Raw genomic sequence first — 26,424 nt, 5'->3', positions numbered from 1 at the left:
CCCCAAAAGTTTCCCCATTTTGGAAACTACACCCTCAATGAATTTATCTAGGGGTTTAGTTAGCATTTTGACCACAGTCTATGTGTAGAATTTAGTGGAATTAGTCTCTGAAGATGAAAATCTACTTTTTTAAAAAAATCTAAAACATACAATTTTTTCATTTTTACAAGGAATAAAGGAGAAAAACCACGCCAACATTTGTAAAGCAATTTCTCCCGATTACGGCAATACCCCATATGTGGTAATAAACTATTGTTTAGACACACGACGGGGCTCAGAAGGGAGGGTGCGCCTTTTGGATTCTGGAGCGCAGATTTTGCTGGAATAGTTTTCGGTGCCATGTCTTGTTTGCAACGCCCTGGAGGGACCAAAACCGTGGAAACCCCCCAAAAGTGACCCCATTTTGGAAACTACACCCCTCAAGGAATTTTTGTAGGCATATAGTTAGCATTTTGACCCCACAGGTTTTTGGGGTTTTGTTTTTACGTCTTTCACCATGCGGTAAAATAGACAACTTCACTTTATTCTGCATCTCAATAAGATTACAGTGATACCAAATTTTAAATAGGTTTTTTTTTTTATATTTTACTACTTTTACAAAGAAAATATAATTTGTTCAAAAAATTATTGCTTTGTATCAATACATTCTAGAAGCCAGAACATTTTTATTTTTTGGTAGATTGAGCGGGACGAACTGTAGCTTTTATTGGTACAATTTTATGGTACATACAACTTCTTGATCACTTTTTATTACATTTTTTTTAGAGCTAAGGTGACAAAAAAAACTGCGATTTTGGCGTTTTAACCTCTTTATTTCTTACGGCGTTCACTGTGCGCAATAAATTAGGTTTTACTTTATTCTGCAAGTTGGTACGATCGCCGCATTTAAGGGGTTAATTGTCAAAATCAGCGGCGATGAGCCGCTGATCGGCAACAGTGGGAGTGTCATCTGTTGGGGACAGCTGACCTCCCGGTTCCCGATGCACACGGTCACCGACAGCGTGCATCAGGAACAACTCAGTGACTTCCTGTCACTCTGCCAGGGAGCCTATCCGGACCAGCCATAGGCTAGTCCTTATAGGCTTCCGTCCTTGGCAGACACGGAGGCCATTGTTTGGCCACTGGTTGCCATGCCAGCTATTGGCAAACCCCGCAATTTGATCGTGGTGTCTGCCGATGTGCTAGAAACCCCTAAAATGCGGCGATCGCAACAGATTGCCGCATTTAAAGGGAGTATCTGCTGTTGGAGACAGCTGATCTCCCTGCTCCCGATGCACACTGAAGTAACCTCACGCGACGGCGTATAGTTAGTCGTGCGGGTAAGAGTTAAAAATAAACTGATACCTAATGAAAGAATGAATGCAAATGTGAACATAGTCTTCACTTGTTATGGATGCATATTTGGGGACCAGCTATCAATTGTACAAGAAGGAACAAGAAGAGAACAATAGTCTAATATAGGTACGAAAACTTGTGACGTTACTACTTCAGAATTTTCTTGGTTCAGAGTTTGGATGCAGTTCCTTAAATCACATGAGCCTGAAGAAGGATGGTTCTATATACAAACCCTTACCGCACACTCCCAATTCTGGATAATGTTGATTCCTCAACTAGTACAAAGAAATCTATATCGGGAGTCACTGCAGTCACAACTGGATATATAGCTTTGGAGTTAGGATAGAGTTCAGGTTTTTCTTCATATTATTTACATCATGTATATCATATTTGAGTCCAGGATTGTACAAGCTTTTTCATATCCTGTGAAATTTTCTGTGGTCTCCGTTGGCAGCAATTAACAATATATTTCCTTTATTTTCATAAAAGCATCTGCAGGAGGGACGGAGAGCACAGCAGTATCTCGAAATGTATTTGAAACAAATGGACAGTGTAAGTGATGCTTTTGTTTGAAGTTTTTTTTAGTTTACGCAACTAACGCCTATTCATTGTATAGTGAGATATTTAGCAATTTTCACTTCCAGGTAATAAAAAACTGTCCCGGTCATTTGAGGATCACACTGGTGCATGGTTTATTACAAGACGCTATAATAATACTGTACCTGTCAGGCCACGTTCAGACGTGGTGGAATTTTTTGCGGATTTTGGGTGCAGATTCAGCACAGAAAATCCCTGACGATTTACAGGACAATACATTACAACACCATTCACACGTGGCAGACATTTTTTTTTACGGATTTGAGGGCATGATGAGGATTTTTGGAATATATTGTAAAATGCTGCAAAATATGTTGGCACTATAAAGATTAAATGAAGATGATTATAATATTATAGATCTGCAGCATGATCATTCTGTTGCGCAATTGTCACCGATTTTCATCTACCCTAATGAGCCATGTGGTGTTCACAGTTCCAGGAATCACAGGACAAGCAGCTATTTCACTGACCTCTAAAAAGTCTGAAAGAAAATGATCCTATTTAGATGATTTTTTTTTTTACATACTTTTTTTTTGTATTTTTTTTTTTTTGTGTGATTTATTTAACACAAAATATTTTGATATATGCAGAGTAAAAAGAAGTTTGAGAGGGAATGCAAAGAATCAGAAAAGGCACAGCAGACGTTCGAGAAACTGGATAATGATACCAATGCCACAAAATCTGACGTAGAGAAGGTAAACCTTTTACATTTAGGGCAATCGTTACTCTTCTTTGAAATGTACCGTACTATAAATAAGATTTTTTCATCATTTCCATTTAAACCGCTTATGGTCTTGCGAAACGGATGAGCACTCAGAGTATGTCACAATATCCCTAATGAAATCTTTAAAATGACAATTGTCAGTGTTCTCTGTTCTGAAAAACAAGCTGGTGCATGAGCCCCTCATGCTCCCCTGCTCCTGGCCTTTACCCACACAACAGCTGGCCCTATGTTAATAGGCATTTTGATATCATAAACATACATTTTATATGGACTCCGGTTCTGTTCTGACCGTTTTCCAGCCTATATTCTGCTGACTAGTAGTTAGGGCAAGTATGGTAATTTTAAGTTACAACTGCAGGTTAATTTTGGACTCCTGCTGTTTAAAGGGACCATTATCAATAACGTAACATTAGGGATTCGGCTGGTTTTGATGTTTCATAATATAATGTTGAAACTTGGCTCTACTCAAAATCTTAAAAACGTATGAAGAGAAGCATCTTTTTTTTTTTTTTTTTTTTTTTAATGTCCACAGGGGTCTAGAAAGCTATGATTTATTTGCAGGTTCCTGGTAAGTGCTTATTTAACAGCACTGTGCAATCCTAACCTTGAACTATTAGACGTTGTTCATACAGTACATATTCGCTGCGGATTTTGCATGTATTTTCTAAGCCAAACCAGGAACGGAACCTAAATAGAAGAAAGCTATAAAGGAAGGCCTTATAGGGCTACTCTCCTGGGTCCAATTCTGGTTTTGGATTAGAAAATTGAATGCAAAATCTGCCGCAAATCTGCACTGTGTGAACAAGGCCTTAGGGTGTGTTCAGTTATGCAACAGGAAAAATCTGCATGTATAACACATGGGCTTTAACCCCTTAATGACCGCCGATAAGCCTTTTTACGGCGGTCATTAGTGGGCTTTATTCTAGAGCGCCGCCATTCTACGTCGCTGCTGTAGAATAAAGTAAACAGAGCAGGGAGCCGTGAAATCTCCCTGCTCTCAGCTGCCAGAGGCAGCTGAGGGCTGGGGGCGTCCCTGCTCTGCCGGGTGAGATCGATATTAGTATCGATCTCACCCGTTTAACCCTTCAGATGCGGTGCACAATAGCGAGCACCGCATCTGAATGGTTTTGGAGAGAGGGAGGGAGCTCCCTCTCATCTCACTGACACCCGGCGATAAAATCGCAGAGTGTCTGAGTCTTCTATGGCAGCCGGGGGTCTAATAAAGGCCCCCAGGTCTGCCTGGAGCGAATGCCTGCTAGATCATGCCGCAGGCATGACCTAGCAGATGCCTGTCCGTTTTAAACGGACAGGCAGTAATGCACTGCAATACAAAAGTATTGCAGTGTATTATAATAGCGATCGGAGGATAGTGAAGTCCCCTAGTGGGACTAGTAAAAAAGTAAAAAAGTTTAATAAAGTTAATAAAAAAAAAAAAGTGAAACAAAAAAAATGAAAAACCCACTTTTTCCCCTTACAAAATGCTTTACTATTAAAAAAAACTACAATAAAGCAAAAAAGTTACACATATTTGGTATCGCCGCGTCCGTAACGACCCCGACTATAAAGCTGTTACATTATTTAACCCGCACTGTGAACGCCGTAAAAAATAAAATAAAAAGCAATGGAAAAATTGCTGTTTTCTGTTAATCCTGACTTAAAAAAAAATGTGATAAAAAGTGATCAAAAAGTCGCATCTACTCTCAAATGGTACCAATAAAAACTGCAAGTCGTCCCGCAAAAAAACAAGACCTTATACAGCTATGCCGACGCAAAAATAAAAAAGTTACAGCTCTTCGAATGTGTTAATGTAAAAATGTAAAAAATGGCTTGGACATTAGGGCCCAGAATGCAAGCAGGGGGAAGGGGTTAAAGTAGATTTTACCCTTTGCACAGCAAACGTTCTATTCTGCAGCAAAAACACATGGCACATCTCTGACTCACTAGGTTTGCTCTGGATTTGAAAATCCGCAGCATGCATTCAAAGGAGGAAAGAAGGATTAAATATGTTGTATTTCGACATGCCCGAACCTCCTCACAGGAGATAAACTGCTGCCAATGGTGTCTGTTAGTGGCTTATTCCCCTCTCCCTATTGAATACACATCATGTGTATAGGGGGAGGGGGGAGAATAGCTGTTGGTTGACAGCTATCTATGGGCATGGGCACCTTTTACTTTATTATTTTGGGAATAACATTTGATGTGACCACAGTGTATTTTTTGTCAATGGTACAGGGTCTGTGAAATCCGCCCTGGTGCATGGGGTAGGCATACAACCGCACATAGCTCTTCTTCCTGTGAGACTTGGTAGGGGGTGGTACTGTACCCAAATTTAGTCAAACATGAATTTTCTTATTTTGATTGTAGTTATTTTGTAAGGTGGATCCATAGTTGCTGTTTTAACTCTCAAATGATAGACCAATTTAATTATTTTTGAAACGTCTGGTGCTATAGTGACAAATGGGACACCTGTGAGTGTTAAAGATCCCTGAAGTTGTATTAATTTAACACTTGTAGAAATCATCTTGTATTTATTTGCCCCCAGGCAAAACAGCAGCTCAACCTGCGCACACACATGGCAGACGAAAGCAAAAACGAGTACGCGGCACAACTACAGAACTACAACGCAGAACAACACAAACATTTCTACATTGTTATTCCACAAGTTTACAAGGTAAGTGGCGCCTGTTTGTTCTCTTGGTGTGGTATTATAAACATTATGTTTGTCTAATAATACTTTTAATATTTACTGGACCGTGTGTACTTTTTCGGATGAAAGAAAGCATTGATGGAAGCTTTAGGTGTGTCAGGCAGATTATAGATGAATATAAATAGACCAGTAGTATCTCAACATTCGAAGATAAACAGACAAAAGTTTAAGTGAAACATGGAATGTACTGTGTCCTCCTGGCCAAAAATTTAAGGGAGGTCCCGAGTTTCCTTTTTATGTGTTTGTTACCAGTCATTAGAAAATGTTTTTTTAACAATGACTTTCCTTATAGGTTTCCTGTTTGTTTTACTGTAGATACCTGTTAACTGAGGCCGAGTCACTATTTTTTCACGCTTGGTGTGCTAAAACAAAGGAAACCATTATTTTACTCCACCCCATTCCTTTGATCACCATGAAGCAAGTTATAACTGTGTTAGCAAATTCTGCATTAAAGGGGATCCTCATCTATTAGCAATAGCCGATACAAAAAGCATCTCCCTCCGGAGTACCTAGTCTGTTCATGTATTGCATGAACAGCCCACTGTTTTAGCCCATTGACTTCTGCGGAGTTGAACACTTCCTGTCAGCCACGTATTACGGCTGATCCATGGGTGTCCCAGCAGTCTTATCATAGGGAGGTACTTCTAATAAAAAGGTTTTGTCCAAAACCGACAACCCCTTTCACATTTGTTTCTTGTACTTACAATGCAGGTGCAAGGGTTGTCTCTCACCACCTATCACTTTACTAAATGTACAAAACTTCTTTTTGTGATTCAAAGGGGTCGTCTACTTTGGACAATCCCTTTTTGCTAGAAGGGTGACAGAAAAATGAGCTGATCAAAGCTGAAAATTAAGAGTAGTTGATAACTTTTAATGGCTAACTGAAAAGAGGATGACAAGCACCAAACCTTCGAGAATACTCCGCCTGATAAAGAGACCTAAATAGAATGGCTTGCTTTTCGTCACCCTCTTTTTAGTTGGCTATTGAAAGGAATAAACTACTGAGTACTTTAAATTTTCATCTTTTCTATATACTGGCTAACACGGTACCAAAATATTATTTCTGATCAACGCTGTAGAATGCAGAGGAACGAAGAATTTATGTAGCTACTTACCTGCAAACGCCGATGCTGCTGCAGAATCAACTGTAGCCTCTGGTGCCGATGTGTCCTCGCTCGTCCGACACGATGCAGGACCTGGGGAAGGAAGTGAGTGACGTCACAGCGTGATCTCTCGAGAACACGCTGTGTGTCTGCACTGCCAGAAGCTGGGCGTTCTGAAGAGAAGTGGATGATACTTCTCGTCAGAACGCCCAGCTAGTAAAAGTAGTAAACACGCCCCGATGTACGCACATAATACACGCCCACTTGGACTTTTACTTTTCAACACGCCCAGTTGTACTTTTCAAGCCTCATTTGCAGAAATACAAAAATGGTCATAACTTGGCCAAAAATGTTCGTTTTCTAAAAACAAAAACGTTACTGTAATCTACATTGCAGCGCCGATCTGCTGCAATAGCAGATAGGGGTTGCAAAATCTGGTGACAGAGCCTCTTTAACCCCTTAATGACCGGGCCATTTTGCACGTTAATGACCAAGGATTATTTTTTGTTTTTTCACGGTCGCATTCCAAGAGTCGTAACTCTTTTTTTATTCCGTCTACATAGCCGTATAAGGGCTTGTTTTTTGCGGGACGAGTTGTATTTTGTAATTGCACCATTTTTAGATGCATACAATATATTGATTAACTTTTATTAACTTTATTTTAGGAGAGAATTGAAAATAAGCAGCTATTCCAGCATTAATTTTCACGTTATAAATTTACGCCGTTTACAATGCAGCGTAAATAACATGTTAACTTTATTCTATGGGTCGGCACGATTACGGGGATACCAAATATGTAAAAGTTTTATATGTTTTCCTACGTTTGCACAATAAAAAGCCTTTTAGAAAAAAATTACTTGTTTTTGCATCGCCGCATTCCAAGAGACGTAACGTTTTTATTTTTCCGTCGATGTGGCCGTATGTGGGCTTGATTTTTGCGGGACAATGTGTAGTTTTCATTGGTACTATTTTGGGGTACATAGGACTTATAGATTAACTTTTATTTTATTTTTTATGGGGGGAATGGGAGAAAAGAGAGAATTTTGACGTTGTTTTTTGCGTTTTCTTTGGACGCCGTTCATCCGGCGGTTTAATTAATATGTTCATTTTATTGGTCAAGTTGTTACGATCGCGGGGATGCCATATATGTGTATGTGTGATTTGTTTTGACCGTTTTACTAAATAAAACCACTTTTTGGGCCAAAAAAGTAGTTTTATTTGACTTTGACTGTAATTATTTATTTATTTTTTTTCACAAACTTTATTTAACTGATTGACATATTTTTTTTTAGTCCCACCAGGGGACTTCACTATGCGATGTGCCGATCGCATATATAATGCTTTGGTATACTTCCTATACCAAAGCATTATTGCCTGTCAGTGTAAAACTGACAGGCAATCTGTTAGGTCATGCCTCCGGCATCGCCTAACAGGCAGATGCTGAAGGCAGACCTGGGGGTCTTTGTTAGACCCCCGGCTGTCATGGAAACCCGACGGCGACCCGCGATTTGTTTGCGGGGGCGCCGATCGGGTGACAGAGGGAGCTCCCCCCTCTGTCAAACACATTAAATGCCGCTGTCACTATTGACAGCGGCATTTAATGGGTTAAACTGCAGGAATCGGCGCGCGCTTTGATTCCGGCAGTTGCAGCAGGAGCCAGGCTGTGTATAACAGCCGTGCTCCTGCTGCTGATCGCGTGGGTACAGTCTCAGTACCCGCGCGATCACAGGACGGATATATCCGTCCTCCTGCGCGAACTAGCAGCTGCTGAGGACGGATATATCCGTCCTTCGGCGTTAAGGAGTTAATGTTGCTTTTTGGTTCTTTATTTTTTCTTCTCCTTTTCTTCATATTTGCAATGAATTGCCGTTTTTTTGACATGTGTGACCTATGTATTTGCTCCCGGTTTGACTGGGTGCAGAGTATCTCACGTTAGTCTGGAATATATTAATGCAATGCTATGTTTATTTTCATATTGCATTCAATTTTTTGTTCAATAAATGCAGAGGAACCAGGCGGGAATGTGACCATTCCCCTGCAACAATACCACAGGGCAAATTAAGCATCACACAGTGCAAACAAATGGGCTGTCGATGTAATGCATGGAATATGGGAAACTCTTAAGGTACCATTGTTTTCACCAGGAACAATGCTGACAATTTAATTGGGTTTTCCGGGAGAAGGCAGGACAACCCCCTATGGCGATTAGCTGATTGCTGTTAGTGCTTCTGCACTAATCCTTATTGATCAGCTGACATCGTGTGGGAAGATCCTGGGTCTTAAAGAAATGTCGAATTAAGTGATGGACGTTCTTCTTTACTTAAAAAAATAATATGGGTACATAGGCAATCCAGAACTCTGCATCCACGTGTAGAGTACATTCTATTTATAGTGACCTGTTAAATGTGAAATAGTTTGTCCCAGACATTTCCATACATAGTAACTAGCATGAAGGAAGTCTGCACTCATTATAATCCTGTATGTACGCTGAAGGATCAAGAAAGAAAGGCATAGACACACGTGCAGCAGGGGTAACAGTCCTCCAGCAGAAGTAATGGTTATGCATGGAAAACAGAAAATTAACGTTTCTCTATTAAAGAGGCTCTGTCACCAGATTATCAAATCCCTATCTCCTATTGCATGTGACGCGAGATTACGAGGTAAACGAGATTTCGTTTCCCTTGCTGGAAATCTCACAGAAAAGATTCAGAAGTGTCAGGATTCTGAATACACATGACGTCCAGGCTGGAGGTCATGTGTATTCATTATCAGGACACTTGATTAACGTTAATGTCTGTGTATGTGGCTGCACATCATGTTCTAGTAAGAACGTGATGCTGCTGTGTAAATGAATGGAGAGGAGTGCATGATGCTGATTGGTCACTGATTCGTCAGCATCATACACTTCTAATCACAACGCCCAGCTAGTAAAACAAGTAAACACGCCCAGTTGCTAAAAACACAATACACGCCCAGTTGGAAATACGAGAAAACACGCCCAGTTGTCCATTAGAAAGGCTCATTTGCATAAATATAAAATTGCTCATAACTTGGCCAAAAATGATCGTTTTTCAAAAAAAACAACGTTACTGTTCTCTACATTGCAGCGCCGATCACCTGCAATAGGAGATAGGGATTTGATAATCTGGTGACAGAGCCTCTTTAAGCATTTTAAGTAAAATGTATTTCATCTGGTCCAGATAGTCAAGATATTCTGATACAGCATTGCACTATATAATAACAAAAGTAAAAGACTGAGGTAACCCGTTTCTATTTTGCTTCAGTTTCCCTTTAAGAACAAATAATTGCACCTTCAGAAGAAAAATAATGTCAAATGTATTCTATACAATGGCAAATATTTGTTGACCTATATCCCCATACTAAGGCTTTGGTTGCCTGTATTTTTGTTTCCGGACACACAGAAATATTTCTTTAATTGAGCGTTATGTAACTTCTAGGAGAGGACTAGTAAATCTCCTTGCATAACCGGTATCATTCCTCTTTTCTTAATATCGGTCTCCTTGCCAGAGCTTTTCTGTCAGTCTGAAGTTCGATGATAGTAAAATAACTGGAGGTGTGACCTACTTCGAAAAGCAGAGGGCAACTGCGTAATAGGATGTGTGTGTTCAGAGATTATGGCCAGAATCCAAAACATAATACAAAAAAAAAAGTGGAGGGTTCCGAATCCGTGAGATTGCAAATAATTTACTCAGTTGGGCGTCAATAAGGCCGTCAAGCTTTTGTAGCCAAGTTATTTTTGATGGTACAATGCCTGGATTTAATGTCTGTTTAGTGCTTTCTAATCTCCCTTATACTAATATACATGTTATATCTATGGTTTTTAACTTGTTGGCCCTTTTTTATGTTTGGTTTGACCCTGTATTTTCTATTCACAGCACCTTCAAGAAATGGATGAGAAGAGAACTATGAAGCTGAGCGAGTGTTATAAAGGTTTTGCTGATGCTGAGCGAAAAGTTATCCCAATTATCTCAAAATGCTTAGAAGGAATGGTGCAGGCGGCCAAGTCTGTGGACGAGCGGAGAGTGAGTGTAGCAGTTATTTCTTTTATGGTCTGTTTTAAACCAAACTTCGTTCTGCATTCTGTGCATTTCATGACCTTTAAGGAATATTATCAGGATGTTTTATACCTCACACATCACATTGCTGTTCTAAATATCTGGAAACTTATACATGTTGCAGTATGATGTTGAATACAGTAGTTATTCATAGAGCTCAAGTAACATAGCTGCGCTTCTCAATGCACTGCCAATTAATAGGGTTATCTCAAGAAGGCATACCTTGTCCATAATGGCCTAACAGGACATATATCGACATCATTAATGGGGGCTTACCCAACTGATCACCCTCTCGCAAGCAGAAAGACTCTTATGGTGACACAGTGCCACCCCCCCTGTATAGTGCCACACACCCTTGCAGATAGCACCCCCCTTGTAGATCGAAGCAAAGTAGCTGCCACTAGGAGCTGAATCCCCAGCCACAGGTTGTCGACACTCTGTCCGGGGATTCAGTACTTAGTGGGAGCTACAGTGGCGCTATCTACAAGATGGGGGGGAGCGTGGTGCTGCGATCCACAAGGGGGGGTGCGGTCTGCAAGGGAGGGCGTTGGTGCGATCTACAAGTAAGGGGGTGGTACTATCTATAGTGTGGTGGTTGCGCTATCTACAAGGGTGGGGTAGTGTCTACAGGGCGGTGTGGCTATATACTAGGAGTCCTGACATCCCCATGAAACTGCTGTTCCATACTGTATCATTTTGTTCAGTACTGAACAGCAGTTCTGTGGGGAAGCAGAGACTGAACGGGGCACAGCTTGTCAGACTGGGGCAGACCAGGCAGTGATGAGGCGGGGCGGAGCTTCCTCCTGCAGTACGGCACGACGGCGCCACTAAAGAGTCGATTCAACTATTCTGTTAAACAGAATTGTCAGAGACCTTGAGGGCGAATTAATCAAATTAATTTGATTAATTGCCAGGTCTAGTTTACACTGATGGCTTGTCAATATGTAGGTCACTTGTAACCAGGGCCCGCTCCAGCTTTTTGTGGGCCCTTGGGCGACACAAATTAGTGGTCCCCTTTGCGGGAAACTCACGGCGGCAGTGAAACGGCAGAAAATTGCAGTTTGTGCCCTCATATAGAGGTTAGGCCTTGTTTATGCCCCCATATAAAAGTTAGGACCTCTTTATGTCCCCATATAGAAGTTAGGCCCCCAGTTTGTACCCTGTATATACCGTGCCCTTTGTAGATAGGGCCACACACACAGCCCGCTTGTAGATAGTGCCACTGGGGCTCCCTCTAGGAGTGGAATCCCCAGCCAGAGCGGTGCCGACACTCTGGCCACGGATTCCTCTCCTGGAGGAACCCCTGACGTCCCTGTCCATAAATGGACAGGGACGTCAGGGGCTCCCTCTAGGTGCGGAATCTCCTGCCAGAGCTTCGGCAACGCTCTGGCCGGGATTCTGCTCCTGGAGGGGCCATGACAGCAGCGTAAAGCGGCCAAGTGGACCCCAGGTGCTGAAGCCGACCCTGCTTGTAACAAACTAATTTAAAGAGGCATACGTTTATTTTTAGAAAAATCCAGCAATACAGGCTGGGATGGAATAACCGTTGCCACGCCACAATCTTCTCTATCTCTTATTCCCCAAATAAATGTAGTTGGAGAACTTTAAAGAAAAAAAGTTAGTGTTGCACATGGCAATGAGATACAAGATTGTTTTTTTTTTTGTTTTGATTTTTCTTTTTTCACCTTGCAAAATAAAAGCTAGAAATCTATTAATCTTGTACACCCTAGGAAAAGGAGGGACATTGTCCAGCCTGAAAGTGCAGAAGCTGCTGATATACATCTTCTATTACCAGTGTAGTTTGGCTAAAAGATGGTTAAAATGCTCTGTGATTCAGTGATTTATATCTAAATATCATGATCACAGTTGTATGATCACAGATCTTGTTTTATTCCCTGATTTCACCCATACAAGAAGTTTACTAATTAATATATAATGTGTGCTCTTTTATAACCGCAGGACTCTCAAATAGTTGTGGATTGCTTTAAATCTGGATTTGAACCCCCTGGAGATTACCCTTTTGAAGACTACAGTCAGCATATTTACCGAACGGTTTCTGATGGAACAATAAGTACCCCAAAAGCGGAAATAATAAGAGTCGACCCCAAAATAACAATGGGAAAAGCTAAGGGCAAGCTGTGGCTTTTTGGAAAGAAACCCAAGGTGAGATGTCACAATTTGCATGGTCCGTTGATAACCCTGTTTATTAGATGGGTTGTCTGTTTTAGGCCCCATATCTATATGACCTAAAAACAAAAAATAGGGGAGTAACCTGCGTGAGATCCCCATCTAGTAGCCAGAGCAGAGAGCTGCTGCAAATGGCAATGTATTTTTTAATTTATGGGGAAATTGGGTCTCCCCGCAGCTTTCTCTGGTGAGAACCGTTCATTGCGTGGATCTTGTGGGGTACTTGGTGGCATGGTGATTACATTCATTTATATGGAAATAATGTGAAGCTCCGTGGTGCACTCCAGACTCCATATTTGTATATAAGAGTGGCTGCGAGCTACTGCTTGGAAATTTGCCTTGAAGATGGAATGTGAATGAAAATGTTTATATCGGTCTGTAAAATTTCTGCCTGTTATATAAATGAAGTCTTATACTTGGCATTGACTAGTATGGTTTACAAAACCTTTGTGATACAGTAATGTAAGTGACTATTAAAGGGACATTATCAGTATGGGACATATCTTTTATATCCTTATTTGTGAAGAGTATACATTTTTTGACAAATATTGCAGTTTTCACATGTTCTGGCAATGGGCTACACTGCAGACTGTTTGAAAAAGCATTTTGTTTTACAGCCTACAGCAAAATTGAATGATATCACTTCATTATCACTAGTAGAGAGGATTAATGACGGCATGAAAAGTCTTTGGACTGCCTCAAATAAGACATAAGGCCCTCTTAACACAGAGTTTTTTTTACGCAGAAACCATGTTGGAAAAGGCGCCAATAAATGTCCGAATTTGCCTCTCATTGATTTCAATGGGAAGCGGAGGTGTTTTTTTTTCCTGCGAGCGCAAAAACCGTCTTGCGGGAAAAAGCAGCGACATGCCCTATCTTTGGCCGTTTAAGTCTCTGACCTCCCATTGACATCAATGGGAGGCAGAGATGGCGTTTTTGCCCGCGGCGCTCAATGGCCGCGGGCGAAAAACACGGCAAACGGCGTGCAGGCAGATCAAAATCTGCCTCAAAATTCCAGAAGGAATTTTGAGACCATTTTCTGCTTGCAAAAGAACTCAGTGTGAACAGGGCCTAAGAATAAGTGTATTTTGGAGGTAGAGGATCGGGGTTTCGTCTTTTGTTTTTGAATTGTTCATTTAAAATTTTCAATAAAAAAAATCTGAATTAAAAATAAATAAGGGTCCTCTTGCACTGCCCGACTTGGGCCGTGTAAGGGTGGGCTGATCAACGAGCAGCTCGTTGATCGGCGCTCGTTTGCTTCTTTCATGAGGAGCTTTGTTTGGGGACGAGCTCTCGTTACTGTGATTGCTTGTCCCCGTGCATTTCTATCATGTCGGCAGCGCGTCTCCGTTTACACAGGGAGATGTGCTGCTGACAACGATAACATTGCTTGCAACATAAACAATGCAATCAGCCGATGAACGAGCGTTTGCTCGTTCATCAGTTGATCGTTGCCCTGTTTACGCAGGGCAATGATTGGGAACAAGTGTTCACATGAACGCTCGTTTGTCCGATAATTGGCCCTTGTAAAAGGGCCTTAAGAGTGAAGAAAGCTGACCTAGTGCTCAATGATAGCGTAGTTATCTGCGGAGGACGTGGGGTTGTTGATGGCTCCCTCCAACAAGTAAAGCGTTCATTATGTTTAAATGAGAAAATGTGTTTTTTGTTTTTTAAAACATAGTATAATTTTAAATCCTGTTTTGTTTTTTTTGCCTGGCTTTTATTGTAACCTGGAGTCATGAATATTAGGGACTTTTGAGTAAATATTCTAATTGTTGGATAGATTATTGTACATCTTATGGAGCAGCTAGTAGTAAACTGTATTTGCAGTGTAACATATAGCTGATTTTTGCCTGGATTTTACCCTGTGGCAATAACTTGGTCAGTATATTAATTACATGCTAAGAGATCTAATGAACAGCCATCTGTACATAAGCATAAGAACTCTAAAATCTGTCAAACTTTCCCACCACTGTCAAACTAGTTTTATTTAGAAATTACAATACAAATGTATACAATTCACATCAAATAGTACTAAAGGCATAATTATCACAGTAAAGAAACATAAGAAAACATAAATACAAGTATACTGAATAATGTTTTGGACAGTTGACTTGCATTGATAATCACCAAGGTAAGTATACATGCCTATTATCTATCATCTCAAATTCGGGGAAAATTACACATATGGAATATTGTATAATATGAACAAGGTGTATAAATTGCACACCATATATTAGTATATATACCGTGTTTCCCCGAAAGTAAGACAGTGTCTTACTTTCTTTTTATCCCGAAAAGCCCCACTATGTCTTACTTTCGGGGTATGTCTTATATTGGGAAAAAATGTTATTTTATTTTTTTATTTTTTTTTCACAAACTTTATTTAACTGTTTTACATTTTTTTTTTTAGTCCCACCAGGGGACTTCACTATGCGATGTGCCGATCGCATATATAATGCTTTGGTATACTTAGTATACCGAAGCATTATTGCCTGTCAGTGTAAAACTGACAGGCAACCTATTAGGTCATGCCTCCGGCATCGCCTAACAGGCAGATGCTGAAGGCAGACCTGGGGGTCTTTGTTAGACCCCCGGCTGTCATGGAAACCCGACGGCGACCCGCGATTTGTTTGCGGGGGCGCCGATCGGGTGACAGAGGGAGCTCCCCCCTCTGTCAAACACATTAAATGCCGCTGTCACTATTGACAGCGGCATTTAATGGGTTAAACTGCCGGAATCGGCGCGCGCTTCGATTCCGGCAGTTGCAGCAGGAGCCAGGCTGTGTATAACAGCCGTGCTCCTGCCGCTGATCGCGTGGGTACAGTCTCAGTACCCGCGCCATCACAGGACGGATATATCCGTCCTCCTGCGCGAACTAGCTGCTGCTGAGGACGGATATATCCGTCCTTCGGCGTTAAGTGGGAGTGGAAGTGGGAGTGGAAGTGGGCAGGAGGCGGCAATACCCCCGTGTTTCCCCGAAAGTAAGACATATGTCTTACTTTCGGGGTACGGCTTATATTAGCCGACCCCCCTGAAACCCCCGATACGTCTTACAATCGGGGGTGTCTTACTATCGGGGAAACACGGTACATTATCCCTGCAGTACGGAGTCTTTCAGATCTAAGTATCTATGCAGACCATAATTAGTAAGCGGAGATCTACACCAATTTCCCCAGATCCTTTGAAATTTGTCTACACAACCTCTGCGTCTATATAGAACTTTTTCATAGGGGAGAATTGAGTTGACTAAAGATTTCTATTTGGATAACTTGGGTGGCCGAGGATCCATCCATCGAATCGCGATGGTTTTCCGCGCCATAAACAGCACTTCTCTAAGGAAGATTCTAGTATAGTATGTCCATTGGGCTTCAGGTAAAATTCCAAACAAGCATACCTGTGGGGTGTTTGGAACTGGACCCTGTGTCACTACTTCCACCACCTCCTCCCAAAAAGTATAAACATGCTGGCAATCCCAGATCATATGCCAGAAGTCCAATCTGGGATAGCGGCACCTATGGCATTCTGTACTCTGGGAACTTCCCATTTTGGACTTCATTCGATTTTTATTGATCAGGAACAGTAGTTTCGTTGTGACTCTCATGACCTGTATCTTTTGATCCCCATTAAATAACAATTTTCCTGCACAAATCCACTTGTCAGACACTGCCCAATGAATGCTGACAATGTAGGGACCCATCCTATTGACAGGGGTAATGGTGACACTCAGTTATCAATTTATTCATACATTTTCAGGAGGAATAACCGAGGAATGGCACAATGCGAAGGTCTAGGAAAATTTGCTCCAGTATTTCTTTCATGGGGATTACAAGTATTTACTAAAACAGACCAGTCAGCTGACACAATCCTCCTTTCTTAAAATAATTTTTTTCTGTTTTCTAAGTTTGTCTTGTGACAGACTAAGAGAAGCAAGGACTAAATTACATTTCTTCCTTTTTCTTCCTTTGATTCTTACTTGATGGAGGATGAAAAGTGAAATTCATGCAGTTATCAAAGTTATTCAGGGTTTGGGAAGTTGGGTAATATTTATAGCTAAAACAGAACTGAATTCTGACCACAGTCTGTTGTATTTTAGGAAACAAGTTGAGATCTGTGAAATGCTGAGCATAGATTATTTTTATTTTTTTACGCTGCTAGGTCTCAAATAGCAGTTCTGCACTACGCGCTACGAGAGAACACTTATCTGTGTGCAGAAGTTCCTAACCCTTCTCACCCTCCACGTGTTGCATAATTGGGGTGGGAGCCAGAATTGGGAAAGATTTACATTAGGAAGTTGCACCTGTCACAAATTTTACCCATATGTTCCCTTTTAAAAGCTTCTCTGCTGTTAAAGCAGTTATCCCAAGATCAACATTCATCAACCATTCACAGGATAGATTATGAATGTCTGATTGCTGGGACCTCCACAATCGCAAGAATAGGGGTCCCGGGCCCCCCGTTCCTCCTCAGTACACCCACCACAGTGAGGCGCTTGAATGGGGCATCGGTCGATCATGTACCCTGCCGCTCCATTCCATGTCTATGGGATTGACTGAAACCGCTCAGCACAATACTAGGCTGCCTCTATCCGTGCCATAGACTTTGAATGGAGCGGCACTGTGACTGTTTGACCTGCGCTCCATTCAATGTTCTCCTCCCTGTCGGCGGATGTGCGGTGAGGAGTAATAGAGGACACGGGACCCCTGTTCTTTAGTGTTTAATGGGGCCTCCAGCGATCAGACCTTTATCACCTATCCTATGAATAGTTGACAAATGTTGATCCTTGCATAACCCCTTTAAGACACTGTAGAATGAAGTGTATGGGGAGTTTTAGCTCTATATACGTGTATCATCTGTTTGCCTGGTCATTTGTTTGAAAAGTAATCCTGGGTAAAGTATATCCGCTACAAGAGCCGTTGTAGAGATCTAAGGTGAAAGAAGGTTCCAAGTCCAACTAAAGCATATCAAGATGCTTATTATCTTCTAGTGGGGCTTGTAAATCTGATGAAAATCTTATCCAGAAAATGTTTAAAAAGGCTCTGTCACCAGATTAAAAGTGCCCTATCTCCTACATAATGTGATCGGCGCTGTAATGTAGATAACAACAGTGGTTTTTATTTTGAAAAACAAACTTTTTGAGCAAGTTATGATCAATTTTAGATTTATGCTAATGACTTTCTTAATAGACAACTGGGCGTGTTTTTACTTTTTACCAACTGGGCGTTATACAAAGGAGTGTATGACGCTGACCAATCAGTGACCAATCAGCCTCATACACTTCTCATTGTTCCAGCCCAGCATGATCCACAGCACAGTGGGATTATGCAGTAAAAGAAGCTGGGCTGGAACAATGAGAAGTGTAGGACACTGATTAGTCACTGATTGGTCAGCGTCATACACTCCTCTGTACAACGCCCAGTTGGTAAAAAGTAAAAACACGCCCAGTTGTCTATTAACCCCTTAACGCACCATGACGTAACTGTACATCATGGTGAGCAGTAAGTTCGCGCACCTTGACGTACAGTTACGGCAGTGCTTTGACAGTTAACCGCCGCGCGGCGCTACACCGCAGCGGCGGTTAACTGTGCAGGGTGTCAGCCCTGCTCTCCCCGTTGCCGATCAGCGGCCTGTCGCCGCTGATATCGGCAGTTAACCCCTTAATTGCGGCGCTCGATTTTGAACGCCACAATTAAGGTCTTTAGCGCCGATCGGCAGCCCCCATGTGAAATCACGGGGGCTGGCGATGGTACCCATGGCAACCGGACGCCAGACAATGGCTTCCGGGTTGCCATGTACAGAAGCCTATGAGGACCACCCCGAGGGTGGTCGTCGTAGGCTTCCTGTCAGTGTGACTGTCTCGTCACAATGACAGTTGAAATGCATTACACTACGTGTGTAGTGTAATGTATTCCAGCAGCGATCAGAGCTGCAAGTCTAAGTGTCCCCTAGTGGGACAAGTGAAAAAAGAATAAAAATGTTTTAAAAAAAGTGTAAAAATAAAAGTTATAAGTGACATAAACAAGAACTGCTTTTTTTCCTATAATAAGTCTTTCATTATAGGAAAAAAAATGAACACGTAAAAAAAAAGTACACATATTTGGTATCACCGCGTTCGTAACGACCCCAACTATAAAACTATAATATTATTTTTCCCGCACAGTGAACGCCGCAAAAAAAATAAACGAAAAACAATGCCAGAATCACTATTTTTTGGTCACCACCCCTCACAAAATATGTAATAAAAAGTGATCAAAAAGTCGCATGTACGCCAAAATAGTACCGATACAAACTACAACCCGTCCCGCAAAAAACAAGCCCTTACACAGCTTTTTTGACTGAAAAATAAAAAAGTTATGGCTCTCAGAATATGGTGACACAGAAAATACATTATTTTCTAAATAAGTTATTTTATTGCTCAAACGCTGCAAAACATAAAAAAACGTATATACAAATGGTATCGCCGTAATCGTACCGACCCGCAGAATAAAGTATAATAGTCATTTATAGCCCAGGGTAAACACCGTCAAAAATAAATAAAAATCATTGTCAGAATTGATGGTTTTTGGTCACCTGGCTTGCCGAAAAATTGAATAAAAAGTGATCAACAAAATCGCATGTACCCCAAAATGGTACCAATGAAAAATACAGATTGTCCTGCAACAAAAAAGGCCTTACACGGCTCCGGTGGTGAAAAAATAAAAAAAGTTCCGGCTCCCAGATTATGGCGATGCAAAATGTGCAGTGTGTTCCAAAAGTGGATAAGATCGGGCACCATTTATCAGTGCGACACTGGCCACATATCTGTGGGTTATTATTTATTTACAACCATTATTATACCCTCTTATTATGCCCCTGATGTACTCTGCCCAGCCTACATGTGCCCCAACATTATAAACTGAAATACCAGCAAAACGCCAGAGCTACTACCAAGCAAAATATGCGCTCCAAAAGCCAAATGGCGTCCCTCCCTTCTGAGCCCTACAGCGTGCCCAAACAGCCGTTTATGTCCACCGATATGGCATCGTACCAAAAAATGGTACCAATAAAAACGACAGCTCGTCCCGCAAAAAATAAGCCCCCACACCGCTCTATTGACAGAAAAATAAAAAAGTTGTGGCTCTTGGAAAGCGGGGAGGAAAAACGAAAAAGCAAAACATGAATCAGTTCGTAAAGGGTTAATTACTTTCTAATGAAAAAACATTTATGACCACATGTGGGGTATAGCTGCACTCGGGAGAAATTGCTTTACAAACGTTGGTGCATTTTCTCGTTTATCCTTTGTGAAATTGAAAAAATTAAACATTTTAGTGGAAATAATGTTGATATTAATTTTCACGGCCTAATTCTAATAAATTCTGCAAAAGACGTGTGGGGCCTAAATGCTCACTATACCCCTAGATAGATTCCTTAAGTGGTGTAGTTTCCCAAATGGGGTTACTTTTGGGGGGCTTCCACTGTTTCTGTCTCTCAGGGGCTTTGCAAATTCGACATGACACCCAAAAACATTCCAGCAAAATTTGAGCTCCAAAAGCCAAATAGCGCTCCTTCCCTTCTAAGCCCCGGTGTGGGTCCAAACAGTAGTTTATTACCACATATGGGGTATTTACGTAATCAGGAGAAATTGTTTTACAAATGTTGGGGCGCTTTTTCTCCTTTATTCCTTGTAAAAATTAAAAATGGCTACCTTTTTTCAGAAAAAAAGTAGATTTTCATCTTCACATACTAATTCAAACAAATTTAGCAAAAAAACTGTGGGTTCAAAATGCTAACTATACCCATAGATAAATTCCTTGAGGGGTATAGTTTCCAAAATGGGGTCACTATTGGGGGGTTTCCACGGTTTTCTTCCCTCCAGTGCATTGCAAACGCGACACGGCACTGAAAACTATTCCAGCAAAATCAGAAATCCAAAATCCAAATGGTGCTCCTTCTCTTCTGAGGCCTGCTGTGGGTCCAAACAGCAATTTATTACCACATATGGGGTATTGCTATAATCGGAAGACATTGCTTTACATATGTTGGGGTGTTTTTTCTACTTTATTCCTTGTAAAAATTTAACATTTCCTAATTTTTTCACAAAAAAAGTAGATTTTCACCTTCACATACGAATTCAAATAAATTTAGCAAAAAAACTGTGGGTTCAAAATGCTAACTATACCCATAGATAAATTCCTTGAGGGGTATAGTTTCCAAAATGGGGTCACTTTTGGGGTGTTTCCACTGTTTTGGCAGCACAAGGCCTCCTCACACCTGACATGGTACCTAAAATATATTCTAATAAAATAGAGGCCCAAAATCCACTAGGTGCTCCTTTGCTTCTGAGGCCTGTGTTTCAGTCCATGACCGCGCTAGGGCCACATGTGGGGTATTTCTAAAAACTGCAGAATCTGGGCAATAAATATTGAGTTGCATTTCTTGGGTAAAACCTTCTGTGGTACAGAAAAAATTTATTACAAATGAATTTTTGAAGAAAAAAAATGAAATTTGTAAATTTCACCTCTACTTTGCTTTAATTCCTGTGAAACGCCTAAAGGGCTAAAATACTTTCTGAATGCTGTTTTGAATACTTTGATGGGTGCAGTTTTCAAAATGGGGTGATTTATGGGGACTTTCTAATATATAAGGCCCTCAAAGCCATTTCAGAACTGAAATGGTCCCTGAAAAAATAGCCTTTTGAAATTTTCTTGAAAATATGAGAAATTGCTGCTAAAGTTCTAAGCGTTGTAACGTCCTAGAAAAATAAAAGAATGTTCAAAAAACGACGCAAACATAAAGTAGACATATGGGAAATATAAACTAGTATGTATTTTGTGTGGTATTACTATCTGTTTTACAAGTAAATACATTAAAATTTAGAAAAATGCTAATTTTTGCTAATTTTCTCTAAATTTTGGCGTTTCTTACAAATAAATATTGAATTTAATGACAAAATTTTTTCAGTATCATAAAGTACAACATGTCACGAGAAAACAATCCCAGAATCGCTTGGATAGGTAAAAGCATTCTGGAGTTATTACCACATAAAGTGACATGTCAGATTTGCAAAAATGGGGCTGGTCCTGAAGGCCAAAACAGGCTTAGACACTAAGGGGTTAAGGGGAATGTGTCTCTAGAAATGTATTATTTTTTTTACAGTTAAACAGTTAGTATATAAGTGATTACACATTGTTTGAATCTTCAAACCACCTACACTGTGTGCCGCCATTTTCTGAGCGAATGAACAGTGTAGGAGGATTAGATACAGTGCTAATCAGAAAGTATAACACGAACATACACGAACATAATACACACATAACATCACATACACAAACCTAACTTACCTGCACCTGCCGCCTCATCTCCTATACATTGCGTCCTCGCTGCCTTGAACATATGGCCGGAAGCCGTGACCGGAAGTCGTCATCTTACTGTCCGGCCGCGGCTTCCGGTCCACATGAAAATGGCGCCGGATTTCGCTCTGCCAAAGACCTTCCTTTTGGTCTGCGTGGGAGCGGCGCATGCGCCGTTCCCACACAGACGGCGTACGCTATAGTGAATCGAACGGCTCCCGTTCGCATTCTCTATGGGGATGTATGTGCCGTATTCCATCTCTGTATGTGTCGTTAATCAACACATACAGAGATGAAAAAAAATATGGCAGCCCCCATAGAGAAGTAAAAGTAAGAAAGTACAACATAAGAACACAAATAAATAAAATTTATTTTCATATCATACGAAAAGCAATATTATATATATATATATATATATATATATATATATATATATATATATATAAAAATTGTGACACCTTCCCTTAAGAAAGTCATTAGCATAAATCTAAACTAGTTCATAACTTGCTCAAAAATGATCGTTTTTCAAAATAAAAACCACTGCTGTTATCTACATTACAGCGCCAATCACATTATGTAGGAGATAGAGCATTTATAATCTGGTGACAGGGCCTCTTTAAAGAGGCTCTGTCACCAGATTTTGCAACCCCTATCTGCTATTGCAGCAGATAGGCGCTGCAATGTAGATTACAGTAACGTTTTTATTTTTAAAAAACGAGCATTTTTGGCCAAGTTATGACCATTTTTGTAATTATGCAAATGAGGCTTGCAAAAGTCCAAGTGGGTGTGTTTAAAAGTACAAGTCCAAGTGGGCGTGTATTAGGTGCGTACATCGGGGCGTTTTTAATACTTTTACTAGCTGGGCGCTGTGAAGAGAAGTAACATCCTCTTCTCTTCAGAACGCCCAGCTTGTGACAGTGCAGATCTGTGACGTCACTCACAGGTCCTGCATCGTGACGGCCACATCGGCAGCAGAGGCTACAGTTGATTCTGCAGCAGCATCAGCGTTTGCAGGTAAGATCGACTTACCTGCAAACGCTGATGCTGCTGCAGAATCAGCTGTAGCCTCTGGTGCCGATGTGGCCGTCACGATGCAGGACCTGTGAGTGACGTCACAGATCTGCACTGTCACAAGCTGGGCGTTCTGAAGAGAAGAGGATGTTACTTCTCATCAGAGCGCCCAGCTAGTAAAAGTATTAAAAACGCCCCGATGTACGCACCTAATACACACCCACTTGGACTTGTACTTTTAAACACACCCACTTGGACTTTTGCAAGCCTCATTTGCATAACTACAAAAATGGTCATAACTTGGCCAAAAATGCTCGTTTTTTTAAAATAAAAACGTTACTGTAATCTACATTGCAGCGCCTATCTGCTGCAATAGCAGATAGGGGTTGCAAAATCTGGTGACAGAGCCTCTTTAAGGTCATGATAGACTTCTGCAAAGCTTCTGATAAGGAGTGCGAGATGACTACGACTTCCATACACAAACTTTTATCATGAATATATAACTGTGATGAACTGTCATGTCGTTCTTACTTCTGACCGTAAATACCCACCATGTATTGTACTGTATAGTAAACCCAAAAACACTACATGAATTATGCCCTGTTATGGCATGTGTAGAGCTGGTTCCTCTATTCAAAACGCTGATATTAGCTAAAGCTGAAATAGTAAAGGGCGGAAACCGCCAGCTCACCAGTTTGGTGCATCTCCAGACTCTCCGCTCGGATCCCCGCTACGGCTGGCGGTATGTAATGGAAGAAACAGTCTAGTTGTTGGTTAAAAAGGAAGCGATGTTCCCACCTTTATTGGGGTGATGTAGGTTAAAAAGAAATGTTCTTTGCCATGACTAAGAGCACAGGAGTTGCTCGAAACGCGCAGGCCAGGGCAGAACCGCCTACTCACATTCTTCTTGGGACTGCGTCTCCCTACAATTTTAACCTACATCACCCCAATAAAGGTGGGAACATCGCTTCCTTTTTAACCAACAACTAGACTCAGCGCTGGATCATTTCTTCTGTTTCTTCCATTAGCTAAAGCTGACATGGAAGACAGCAGGAAAACTCACTGAAAAACATGGACTCCAAAGATGTCTATTTATTTTAGTGGCCACCCTATCATGCAGCATTTTTCCTGCAGAAGTGCTGCATTAATAGCTGCCCCTACCTCAAATCACTGATCTGGAGCGCTTCCAGCAGCGAGACCTCCGGCAATGAGCTTTTGAGAGAACAAATGCGATATAAGGTTGAGTTTTTCCAAATAAATTCTATTACAGTATTTCATTGTATTTAAACAAAACATAGGGAGAATTGGGGAATGGGGATCTCTACAGCGTTTACTTAAGGGGGTTTTCCCATGAAGGACATTTATGACATATCCACAGGATATGCCAAGAATGTCAGATAGATGCAGAGCCCACCTCTGGGACCCGCACATATCTCTAGAACGGGGCCGTCTAATCCCCCGTTAAGCTTTTTGTGCTCACGCTGTTTCCCAGCCACTTACTGATTACATGGTCGGAAGTTACGGAACCACAGTAGCGTAACTCGCTGAGCAACGCTGTTTCCGTAACTCCCATAGAACCAAATAGTCGTTACGTAAACCGCGTAGCTCGCATGCTACGTTGCTTCCATAACTGCCATTCCCTACTATGGGAGTTACAGAAACCGCGTGGCTCAGTGAGTTACGCTACTGTGGTTCCGTAACTTCCGACCATGTAATCCGGAAGATAGAACTGGGTTTTAGGTGCGGGTCCCAGAGGTGGGATCCGCATCTAGCTGACCTTTATGACGTATATCGGAGAGAAGTAAGAGACACAGACATTGCTTGTATGCTCAAAAATACCCCTCTGACGTTTATTGTTCAAACATTTACAATAATATCTTTCGAAAAGGTTGTAGGCTTGAGGTTAAACAATCCTTTACAACAGGGGTGGGGAACCTTTTTTCTGCCAAAAGCCATTTGGATATTTATAACATCATTCACGGGCCGTACAAAATTATCATCTTAAAAATTAGCCTGCTATATATGGTCAAACATTAAATTAACTCACCCCTAATGTGATGTCTGGAACTGCTTCACTTTTTGGTGAGGCGTGTGATGTTAGCCGGTATTGATGATGTCGCTACTGCGTCGGTCAGTCTAAAGCGCAGTCGACTCTCTTTGCAATGGTAAGTTTTGAAAAGAACTCGCAGCAGTAAGTTGTTCCAAATTATTTATAGGGGTTTTCCCATCAGGGACATTTATGACATATCCACAAGATATGTCAGATAGATGCGCGTTCCACCTATCTCTAGAACGGGGCTCCCTAAACCCAGTTCTACCTCTCTGTGTTCTGGCTGATTTCTGACCACGCTGTTTCCGTAACCACTTTTCAGTTATATGGGAGTTACTGAAACCGCATAGCTCAGCGAGTTACGCTGTTAACGCATCTCCCGACCATGTAATCAGTAAGTGGCCGGGAGGCAGCGTGAGCACAAAAAGCAAGAATGGGGTTATACGGGACCCCGTTCTAGAGAGAGGTTTGGGTTCCAGAGGTGGGACCCGTATTTTTCTGACATTTATGGAATATCCTGTGGATAGGTCATAAATGTCTTTCTTGGGAAAACCCTTTCAATACTGATATAGAAACGGCTTGATCTCTCCTAATGGGAGTTTGGTAATGGTAGTGGTTTCATCAACAGTCTGTGCCTTCGTTTTTGGACGTTTGCAGTGTTGTTCACCCAGAATTACATTGCTTAGTGCTAATATAACGTTTTTGAATAAAGATTCCACGTTAACCCTGTGGTCTTTTTTTTCTGTGATAGTCACAGAACGTTCTAAATCTAAACAGGTGGAAATGGTGCTTCCTAGATCAGGTTCTTGATTTTATGACCAGTCCCAGAGTGACTAGTTTCACAGCCATTCAGAAATGAAGGTTTCTTCAGAAATGACTGGTTTACGTTCGGCCGGGTCCAGGCATGGTGGATTCCGCATTGCAAATTTTCATAAAATTAGTGTACAATACAAGTGGATGAGGTTTTCAAGACTTCATCCACATTTACCAGAAAAATTCAGCACAGAAATTGGAGCACGCATCAGATTTTTAAATCCGCAGCATGCTCATTGTGTTGCAGAAATGCAGTGGATTATCACTACAGATTTTACACTTTGTAATGCCAAAGGGTGAAATCAGTGGCAAATCATGTATGTAACACATGAGGATTTGGCCGTGGATTCACAGCAAAATCTGCGGCAGATTATCCCACCCTAAGGGCTTATTCAGACGAACATGATATAAGTCCGTGCAACGCGCGTGATTTTCACGCGCTTCGCACGGACCTATATTAGTCTACGGGGCAGTGCAGACTGTCCGTGATTT

The 26,424-nt window shown here is 41.3% G+C and overlaps 1 protein-coding gene across 4 annotated transcripts in view; it reads left to right on the top strand.

The window, feature by feature from the left end:
* FNBP1L (formin binding protein 1 like) overlaps positions 1–26,424 on the top strand; it is a 137,040-nt gene that overhangs the window by 91,309 nt on the left and 19,307 nt on the right. For all 4 annotated transcript variants that reach the window (XM_075833192.1, XM_075833193.1, XM_075833191.1 and 1 more), the window contains exons 5-9: positions 1,825–1,887; positions 2,523–2,627; positions 5,199–5,327; positions 10,363–10,509; positions 12,502–12,705. In XM_075833192.1, coding sequence (XP_075689307.1) covers positions 1,825–1,887; positions 2,523–2,627; positions 5,199–5,327; positions 10,363–10,509; positions 12,502–12,705 — 648 coding nt within the window. The remainder of the gene's footprint in view (positions 1–1,824; positions 1,888–2,522; positions 2,628–5,198; positions 5,328–10,362; positions 10,510–12,501; positions 12,706–26,424) is intronic.

Source organism: Rhinoderma darwinii, chromosome 7 (assembly GCF_050947455.1).
Source record: "Rhinoderma darwinii isolate aRhiDar2 chromosome 7, aRhiDar2.hap1, whole genome shotgun sequence".
NCBI lineage: Eukaryota > Metazoa > Chordata > Amphibia > Anura > Rhinodermatidae > Rhinoderma > Rhinoderma darwinii.
This window is presented reverse-complemented; position numbering and strand designations above follow the sequence as displayed.